Source organism: Tachyglossus aculeatus, chromosome 16, assembly GCF_015852505.1.
Source record: "Tachyglossus aculeatus isolate mTacAcu1 chromosome 16, mTacAcu1.pri, whole genome shotgun sequence".
Classification (NCBI taxonomy): Eukaryota; Metazoa; Chordata; class Mammalia; order Monotremata; family Tachyglossidae; genus Tachyglossus; species Tachyglossus aculeatus.
Window position 1 is genome coordinate 19615747 of NC_052081.1, and position 10930 is coordinate 19626676.

At 43.4% G+C, this 10930-nt stretch overlaps 1 protein-coding gene across 1 annotated transcript; it reads left to right on the forward strand.

Moving 5' to 3' along the window:
* The first annotated feature begins 8028 nt into the window (after window positions 1-8028).
* LOC119938692 (beta-1,3-galactosyltransferase 2-like) lies at window positions 8029-9141 on the forward strand. Its single transcript, XM_038758603.1, has one exon. It carries the CDS (start codon window positions 8029-8031, stop codon window positions 9139-9141), a length of 1113 nt encoding a protein of 370 aa, XP_038614531.1.
* The last annotated feature ends 1789 nt before the right edge of the window (window positions 9142-10930 follow it).

The following is a 10930-nucleotide window of genomic DNA, read 5'->3' on the forward strand; positions in this document are numbered from 1 at the left end:
AAAAATGAAATTCCAAGTGCAAGGATGACATAAAAGGAGAAGAGGAAATGAGGGCCTAGTTGGGGAAGGAATCTGTCAGGGAAGGTCCTTTAAATAAAGCTTTGAAAGTGGGGAGAGTGATTTTCTGTTGGATATGAAGTGAGAGGGCATTCCAGGTCCAGAGGCAGGATGTGGGTGAGAAGTCAGTGCCAAGATAGACAGCGTGAAGGTACAATGAGTAGGTTTTTATTGGAGGAGTGAAGTGTGCCAGATGAGTTTTAGTAGGAAATCAGAGAAGTAACATAGGAAGGGGGAAGATGGTAATGTGGTGTTCAGCGATGGGAAAGTCATGGAAAGGACAGGGTTTGGGTGGGAAGATGAGGATTTTTGTTTTAGACATGTTAAGTTTGAGGCGATGGTAGGATATCCAAGTAGAAATGTCTTGATGGCAGGAGGAAACGTGAGACTACAGAGAAGGAGAAAGATCAGGGCTGGAGATGTAGATTTGAGATTCCTCCACATAGAGGTGGTCGTTGAAGCTTTAGGAGTGAATGAGTGGGTATAGATGGAGAAGAGAAGGGGACCCAGAACTGAACCTTGATTGTCTCCCACCTTAAGGGGCTGGGAAACAGAGGAAGAGCCCGTGGAAGATATGGAGAAATAGTGGCCAGAGAGATAGGAAGAGAACCAAGACAGGACAGTGACAGGGAAGCCAAGGTTGGATAATGTTTCCAGGAGAAGGGAGTGGTCGACAGTGCTGAAGGCAGTTGAAAGGTTGAGGAGGATTAGAATGGAATAGGGGAGTTTGGATTTGGCAAGAAGGAGAGCAGTGGTGACCTTGGAGAGGACAGTTACTGTGGAGTGAAGGGGGCTGAAGCTAGATTGGAGAGGGTTAAGGAGAGAATCAGAAAAGATGAAGTAGAGACAGCTAGTGTAGACAATTCGCTCAAGGAATTTGGAGAGGAATGGTAGGAGGGAGATGGGGCAATAATTGAAAGGAACTGTGGGGTCAGAAGGACCTGGCAGAAGTCTCTGCCAATTGCTTGCTGTGTGACCCTAGGCAAGTCACTTCACTTCTCTCAGTCTCAGTTTCCTCGACTGTAAAATGGGGATTCCTGTTCTCCCTCCTACTTGGCCTGTAAGACCCAAATGGGACAGGGACTGTATCCGATCTAATTAACTTGTACTTGGCGAGATATTTGGAGCGGAGTAGCTGAGGCATGACAAAGATGGACACCACGTACACCAAGAACAGTGTGGTTTGTTTCAAAGGGAGGCCTTAGTGCTTCCTTTCACACTGCACATTCCTCCTCTGCTGCAGCAATGTTTTGTCTGCAAAAGACCACAGAGCTGAATGGCAGATCTGAGGCTAAGGGTCCTGCCTCCTCCTGCAAGTTCTGTGGCAGAGGTGTTCCCGCAGCGTGTTTTGAGATTGACCTTCAATCTTGAGATTGATTGAGATTGACCTTCAGAAACCCCTTATACCCTCCCCTCTGGCCTCCTCTGAAGCAGACTCTAGTGCTAAGCTCTCCACAAAAGTTAATCCTAAGCACCTTCTTACCTTTCACCCCAACGGGCTGATCGCACCAGTGCAGCTGAGCTCCGATCGGCATCACCTCAGAGCCCGGGATGGCAAAATCACAATGTTCATGATGAAATTTTGCCATTTTGTTTTGACTGGGCCACCTCAGATAGCACAGGGGATACTAGTCAATTGGTAAGGGCTCCAGGTATCACAACTGAATAGCAGTCTTCAACCCTAGAATTTGGGAATTGGCAAAATAAAAATACTAAAATCCCCCACAACAAAAATCCTTGTTGTTGGGAGGTGACACAAAGGCTTCTGTCCTCCAGGTAGTTACATTCAAACTGGCTCTCAGTGTCTCAGAGTGGGTTAGGCCCAGGAAAATGGAGGTAGAATGGTGTGGAGTCCAATTGTCCATGCTTTCTCCCCTTCCATCAGAGTTCTGTCCGGTTTGATACAGGAAGACTCCCTGGCTTGAATGTGATCAGACAATTCTTTCGCCGAAGGACAGCAAAGATGCATTCAGAGCAATATACACGGGACTAGAGGTCAATCCTGAAGCAAACAATTTCGGCATTTTCCCCAGCTCTTCTTTCCAGCAGGAACCTAGAAGCTGAGTAAAGTCAAATGATCAGCACCACGGATGAATTCTGAAGGAAACCTGCACATCGCAGACAAAGGGAGAAAATGATACAGTCAACAAGAACCCCTTAGTGAAATCCTGCCCAGACTTTCCAGTAAAAAGGAGTAAGCTATTCCAGGCTTTGAAAGTCAGTCAACATATGGAGAAACGACCTTAGCCCCATCTTTTGAGGAAACAAAGTTGCAGTCACAGCCATGTAAAACAAAAAGATCCAGATCTAACTGCCTTTCTCTAGAAATTTACAAGTACAAGTATCTTCCTTATTGACACCCATGCCCATCGTTCTCACCAGTTGTTTCTCACATTTAACTCCCTCCTTAAACTCCCTGTCCTCCCACCTCCCCCATCCCTTGCCCCCAATGACCTGGCCACCTACTTCATCAAGAAAATTGACACTATCAGGCATGATCTCCGGAAAATCTCCCCTGCCTCTCTCCAGTCCCTTCCCCTTCCGGCCCCCTCTTCAACTTTCCCAACTTTCCCAGCAATATCTGTAGAGAAAATCTGCCTTCTCTCAAAATCCACTCCCTCCACCTGTGCATCTAACCCCATTCTTTTGTGGTTCATCAAAACACTTGCCCACCCCCTTCTTCCCTTCTAACTGCTATCTTTAACTGTTCATTCATTCATTCATTCATTCATTCAATCATATTTATTGAGCACTTACTGTGTGCAGAGCACTGTACTAAGCGCTTGGGAAGTACAATCACTCTCCAGTGGCTTCTTCCCCACTGCTTTCCCCACTGCCCATATGTTTCCTATCCTAAAAAACCCTTCCTTGACCCCATGGCTCCCTCCGATTATCACCCATCTCCCTCCTACCATTCCTCTCCAAACTCATTGAGCGAACCATCTATACCTCCTGTCTCAGTTTCCTCTCATCCAATCTCTTTTTGACCCCCTCCAATCTGGCTTCCATTCCCTTCACTCAACAGAAACTGCCCTCTCAAATCTCACTAATGATCTCCTTCTTGCCAAATCCAACAGCCTCTACTCCATTCTAATCCTCCTTGACCTCTCAGCTGCCTTCGACACTGTAGAACACCCCCATCTCCTAGAAACGTTTTCCAACCTTGGCTTCACTGACTCTGTCCTCTCCTGGCTCTCCTCTTAACTCTCTGACCATTTATTCTCAGTCTCCTTCACAGACTCCTCCTCTGCCTCCCACCCTCTAACTTTTTGGGTCCCTCAAGGTTCCTTTTGGGTCTCCTTCTATTCTCCATATACACTCATTCCCTTAGAGAACTCGTTTGCTCCCATGGCTTCACCTACCATCTCTATGCAAATGATACCCAAATCTACATCTCCTCCCCTGATGTCTCTCCCTGTCTCCAGGCTCTTATCTCCTCCTGCTTTCAAGACATCTCTATTGGATGTCCTCCTGTCACCTCAAACATAACATGTCCAAATCAGAGGTCCTTATCTTACCACCTAAACCCTGTCCTCTCCCTGACTTGACAGTCGTCGTAGAGAAAACCACCATCCTTCCCATCCCAGAAGCCCATAACTTTGGCATTATCCTTGACTCCTCTCTAATTCAAACCACATATTCAATCTGTCACCAAATCCTGTAAGTTCCACCTTCACGACATCACTAAAATCTGCCCTTTCCTCTCCATCCAGTCTGTTACCACGTTAATACAATCACTCATCCTATCCTGCCTATGCTTTTTCCCAAGTGCTTAGTACAGTCTTTGTGCACAGTAAGTGCTTAATAAATATGAATGAATGAATGAATGAACTTTACTTGCTAAATACCACTCCTAGTTTTCCTGACTCTGGGACATGTTACATTTAAACTGACTCACATCAATGGATGAACACTCCTCAGTTAAAACACTTAGTGTTAAGACACACTGTAGTAAAATTGAGAGTCTGTCTTTTCTTATCTAGAAAAAACTGAGTAGAAACCCATGGGACAAGCACTGTTTCAAAAGTTATCCAGGCCTCCCTTGCCTCTGTCTTTTTATGAAGTCACTGTCGCCAAGTAAAACAGTTGGTTTGGAAATGATGTGCAAGGTTGATTAGTCACAGCTGTAGAAATGTCAATAACTACCTTTATTCTCATTCTGGACCTCAGAAGGTTTTTTTGCTAACTTTGGCAGAAAGCTATGTTATCTTCAATTGTGTCCACTGTTACAGTACTGAATACTGCCTTGTCCATTGGGCCAGAGGGGGACACTACATGTTATTTACAATAGGCAGGCCCAGCCCTGGAACTGGTTCCACATTCATGTTTCCCAGGAATATTAGTGAACTTTACGAACATTTTAATAATCATCAAGCTTATTGTCCGTGGTGAAACTGAGTGCTGGCATAGATCAAGTCAAACTGAATGTCAGTCAGGCATTTGGAACACGGGAAATTGGCCAGCGTGTTGAAAAGGAAATGAGATTTCTGTTTCGTTTTTCCATTTACTCTTTGTTGAACTCTCAAAACAGTGAAAATATATTTGTGAAGCATGGTTCTGTTCCAGGTGCTGAGGTAAGTACAAGGTAACCAGGTCAGACAGAGACCCTGACCTACAAGAAGTTCACAGTCTAGGAGGGAGGGAGAACAAGTACTTCATCTCCATTTTATGGAAGAGGAAACTGGGGCTCAGATAAGTTGAGCTGATCTTGCCAATCCATACTTGACCCTGCTGATTGGATGCTTTTTTTAAAAAATATTCTTTTAAAATATCTCCCAAATCCTCCAAACCCTCCAACTGTCAGCCATCCATCTCTATATTAAGTAGAAGCAGCATGGCTTAGTTGAAAGAGCCCGGGCTGTGAGTCAGAGGTCATGGGTTCTAATTCAGGCTCTGCCACTTATCAGCTGCGTGACTTTGGACAAGTCACTTCACTTCTCTGTGCCTCAGTTACCTCATCTGTAAAATGGGGATTAAGATTGTGAGTCCCACGTGGGAAAATCTGATTACCTTGTATCACCCCCAGTGCTTAGAACAGTGCTTGGAACACAGTAAGTGCTTAACAAATACCATTATCATTATTATTATTAGAAACTCCTGAACATTGTCCTTGAGGTCAGTCAGTCAATTCCCTCCCCACTGCTTACCTTCACATCTCTCCCATCACCCCCCAGTTTACCTGCTTCACTCTTCTCAAGCATCTTGCTCACTCTGCTTCTCTCTTATCTGTCTCACTGCCCACCCTTTGGTCTGGAATTATCTTCCCCTTCACATCCGGCACACGACTGCTAATTCCATCTTCCAGGTCCTAATGAAATCACAACTTCTCCAGAATGCCTCCTTGATTAATTTCTCAATTCCTCACCCTATGTCTCACAAACTGTCACCTCAGCACTTCTGGGTAATGTTGCCCAAGTGTTTAGGCACTCATTCCCCCAACCCCATAGTACTCTTATACAAAGAGTATATCACTTCCCTTATATCACGTCCCCTAACCAGTAATTGATTTTAGTGTCTGTCTCATCCACTAAATTGGAAGCTCCTTGAGGGTAAAGATAATCTCTACTATCTCAAATGTGTTCTTCCAAGTGCTTAGTACAGTGATCTGCACAGAGAACGTGCTCAAAAAAAAATGCTATTGATTGACTCTCGTGCCCAAAACTTTTCCAAACCTTCAACTCCCTTCTAAACTCCTTGGTCCCTCCAGTCTCCCACTTTCTCCTCACCAACTACTTCATTGGTAAAATTGAAATCATTGGATGTGAATTCTCCAGTCTTCCCATCACCCACTCATGTTTGCCATGTCCTCATCTTTCTCCTGCTTCCCAGTTTTCCCACAATCAGAGGTTTCCTACCTGCTCTCCAAATCCACCCCCTATACCTGCACCTCTGACCCTGTCCCTTCTCAATTCCTAAACACACTAACTCCCACTCCTCTCCCTTTGCTCACTGTCATGTTCAACTTCTCCTTCTCTAATAGTGCCTTCCCTTCAGTCATTTAATCCCAAATCACTCACTCTTCCCCCCTTCAAAGCCCTACTGAAGGCACACCTTCTCCAAGAGGCCTTCCCAGACTAAACCCCCCTTTTCCTCAGCTCCTCCTACCCTCCAAGTTACCCCAACTCATTCCCTTGTCTCTACCCTCCTCTTCCCCCCACCTCACTTGTGTATATATGGACATATCTATTATTCTATTTATTTATACTGATGTTTGTTTACTTGTTTTGATATCTGTCTCCCCACTTCTATACTGCATGCCTGGTGTGGGCAGGGATCATCTCTCTTTATTGCTAAATTGTGCTTTCCAAGTGCTTAGTACAGTGCTCAGCACAGAGTAAGCGCTCAATAAATATGACTGACTGAATGAATGAATGAATGAAGTACATACACTGTCACCCTGCATACAATTCTGGTTCTGAGGATGGAGGTAATAATAATAATTTTGGTATTTGTTAAGTGTTTACTATGTGCCAAGCACTGTTCTAAGCTCTGGGTAGATACAAGTTAATGCTTGAGGTAGTGGTGGTGCTAGTTACCTTTGGAGAAATTAGAGAAGCAGTGTTGCCTAGCGGAAAGAGCACACGGGTCTGCGAGTCAAAGGACCTGAGTTCTAATTTCAGCTCTGCCATTTGTCCACTATGTGATCTTGGGCAAATCATTTAACTTTTCTGTGCTTCAGATAATCTCAACTGTTAAATGGAGATTAAGACTGTGAGCCCCACGTGGGGCACGGATTAGTGTTTGACACATAGTAAGTGCTTAACTAATACAATTATAAAAAAACAAAACCCGAAGCTTGACTGGCTGTAGATTTTGTTCCAAAGGGATTTGCATTTCACTCCGTTCATTCATAAATCTTCCCTCCCCCTACTCTTCCTTCTTCACATTGTATCTGGAAGAAGAACAGAGCCTGTTGTTGGGTAGGGACCATCTCTATATGTTGTCGACTTGTACTTCCCAAGTGCTTAGTGCAGTGCTCTGCACACAGTAAGCTCTTAATAAATATGATTGAATGAATGAACCACTTCTACCCACCAGAAGATTAAGGGGACGATAATGTCATTCCAAATAGAAATGAACCTTTGGAACTCACACATTAGCATTCCTGGCCAGATATTACCAAGAGGAAAGTGGTCAAGATATATGACAAATAGAGTAAATCCCCTGGCTTGGAAAGGTGGAAGAATGAGTGAATGAAATATAGTGGAGAGACTCCCATGCCGTGTCTTTGTGGATTAGCCTCTTTTTCATGCTTGCGTAGATTTAGTCATAACTGCATGACTCCATAATTTTGAAAGAAGACACTGAGAGGGAGGGTGGGGGGGAAAGTGGAGAGTGACTTCAGCAAGTTCTCCAGGGATCCTCCAGGGCATTCCAGTTAACACTTCACAGGGAACTGCACCTATCACATCTAAAGAAAAAGTTGATTCCCTCTACATTATAAGCTCATTGTGGGCAGGAATGTCTACCAACTCTGCAGCACTATTCTAAGTGTTTGGGAGAGTACCATGCTCTGCACAAAGCAAACTCTCAATAAATACCATTGATTGACTGATTGATTGCCTTTCAAAGAGTTGTTCCTCCCCTGCCTCTGACATGGAAAATATAGGAAATACAACCATCCCCAACTAGAAGAATGTGTTTCTAGTGACTAACCAGTGACCATCCTAGTTAACATGAGATATCCTTAGGAAATCAGTTCACGGTCTCTCGTCAAAACATGGTAACATTGGACTAAATCGCAACACATCAAATATTCAGTATTTCAGTAGTTTGTTGAATCACTCACCAGATGCTTGTATTTTTCCCAGGTTAAGAAGTGACAAAAAAACAATTGTTCACATAAATTCTGAAGTGTGGATATCCTCAAGAGAAGCATGTTGCTGAAATTCCAAGAGAGTCAGTAAGTTGCAGACAGATACCTTTTCACAGAAATACCTTATATCGAAGAACACTTAGAAGGGGAGAAATATGACTCAGGAGAAAAAATGCATCAACTGTTCTTGGCGTTTCATCAATGTGTGTCTTTTGACTGGCACCATCTTCTTTGGGATGAGCTATTTTTTCTTCATTGAGCTGCCGGACTATGTCAACATTGTAGCCCATGTCAAGATAAGCAAAAATTCAGTTTTAAGTTTGAAAAGCATGTTTTCATTTAAAGAAACATTTGTAAACATTCAGAGCAAGGATGCCAGTCCTGGGCTCCTGGGACAAACAGCTCTGGGTTCGAACGGACTTGGACAAGAGCGGCAAAGCATGAGAGAAAAGCCCACGTATCACAGACCGTATAAATTCCTTATCAATGAGGAAGACAAATGTAAAGACAAAAGTCCTTTCCTGGTACTCTTAATCTGTACTAAAGCAAGTGAAAAAGAGCACAGAGACAGCATCAGGAAGACTTGGGGAAATGAATCTCTAGTAGCCGGATTTCCAGTGGTTAGATTGTTTATGTTAGGTAATCATGATCCAGTCTACACTCCAGGGGTACAGAATGAGAGCAAGCAATATCATGACATCATTCAACAGAACTTTCTGGACACCTACACTAACCTAACCCTTAAAGTCATAATGGGCATGGAATGGGTTACTACCTACTGTCCGCATGCCAAATTTGTTATGAAAACTGACACAGATATGTTTGTCAACACAGAATACCTGATCCAAAAGCTTCTAGTGACGATACCCCCAACACAGCTTTTCTTTACAGGGCGCATTATGAGAAATCACAAACCCATCAGGAACAAAGACAGCAAATGGTACATGCCCGTTGATATTTACCCTGAGGAGCGATACCCAGATTTCTGCTCAGGGACTGGCTATGTGTTCTCTGCGTCCATTGCTGAAAAAGTTCTCAATGCATCTTTAAGCATAAAATATTTACATTTGGAAGATGTCTATGTGGGTCTCTGCCTCCATAGAAACAAAATTCCTGTGGCTTCCCCTCCAGGATCTTCACTATTCAATACATATCAGGTTTCATTTACTCCTTGTCGCTATAATAATCTAATCACCTCTCATCAAATATCCCCAAGATTATTAATTACATTCTGGGAACAGTTGCAAAAGGATAAAAAAATGTGCTAGAGAAACAAATGAAATACTAAAGGTATTTTAGTCCTTTAACACCGAGATTTTGTCGTGTGAATTGCATGGGGCTGGATATAAAGAATCAAATATATGGACTTCGTATTCCAGGAATTTAGGATCTGCCTATAAACGCCACTTAACAACCATCATGAGCTACGACCATTAAATAAAACCATCTGAAGTGTGCTTCCCAGTGTGTTGACTCTATGGAAAGGGCAGAGAAGTAACCAGATTTCTTGGGCAGCAAGTGGATGGCAACCAACTCAGACAAGGTGGCCAAAGTAGGGGCCACTGGAAGTTGGAGCTTAGAAGTCACTCTGTAGCCAACGACTAAGTATCAACAAGTACCACTGTCACCAGAAGATCGAAGGTTCGATTCACCTTTACAATGAATGAACTGTCCCTGGTAATACCCGTTCTCGAACAGAGGCTGCTAGTATTGGAAAAAAAAATTAAAACAATGATAAATATTTTAAAAGAATCTACCTTTATTCTCAACATATGTAGGCTCCGATTGTCATGATTAATGGAAATCATTTTGATGTTCCTTTGAAATTATCAACATAAAATTATCACATGCCAGCAGCTGAGTTTACTTTAACTTAAAGGTTTCCATGATAGAGATGTCATTTTTTAGCAGACAACTGGTGAATTTTCACTTGTTGTCCTATTCTCTCATCTTTCCCAAGTGATCCCAAGGTCTGTTTAACAACCAAGATTTCCCAGAAGACTGGACTAGAGCAGGGGAAAACATGGTGGGGTGGAGAGGAGGCAAAACTATTACTTCTACTAAAAATAAACTAATGTCAATCCCAGATGTCCATAAAGGCACACAGAGAGAGATTTGGTATTTTGTATTTAATGTATTTTATTTTTTACTCATTCTGACTTGTATGTTTACTTAGATAAACTATATTTGAAGTGCATATCTCATGCGATTAATAAAGCATTTTTTTTTCCCGGCCTGTGCTGTTTTACTAAAGAATTGGATTATTTCGCTGGGTTCTGGGGCAAAGGAACAGAGGCAGTTTCCCAGTCAAAGTGGAAGAGACAGGAAGAAGGGAATGATCATATCCTACAACCACTGGTGGGGAGAGGAGGAGAGGGGAGGATGGAGGCAGGGGGATGGAAGGGTCAGGATGGGATGGAAATGCTGCTTATTGAGTGCCACCTGGGTCAGGAAGGTGGGGGAGGGTTTGGATAGGTTTCTCAATCAATCAGTCAATCAGTCAATAGTATTTATTGAATGTTTCCTGTATGCAGAGCACTGTACTAAGCACTCGGGTGAGAAGCAGCGTGGCTTAGTGGAAAGAGCACAGGCTTGGGAGTCAGAAGACAGGGGTTCTAATCCTGGCTCTGCCACTTGTCTGCTGTGTGACCTTGGACAAGTCACCCTTCTCTGTGCCTCAGTTACCTCATCTGCAAAATGTGGATTAAAAGCATGAGCCCCATGTGGGACAATCTGATTATCCTGTATCTCCCCCAGTGCTTAGAACAGTACTTGGCACATAGTAAGCACCTAATACCAAAATTATTATTATTATTACAAGTAGAGAGGGTAGAAACTATCCCAGCCCACAGTGGATTTACAACCTAGAGGAGAATACAGATGTGAAAAGAAATTTCAAATGTCAAAGTATTTGGCAAAGCGGGGCTGGGGATACTGGAATGCAAGATGTTGCATCTAATCCATCTACTGCAGGATTTGAAGCTAGCTCCCTCGCCAAAACCCTGGTGGGAGTGGGAGGGAGGTGGGACTCTCCACTGGAAAGCAGGGTCTCCCTGA

What these genes read in the sequence shown, in the direction of transcription:
- LOC119938692 (XM_038758603.1), top strand. Translation starts at nt 8,029, where the DNA reads ATGACTCAGGAGAAAAAATGCATCAACTGTTCTTGGCGTTTCATCAAT.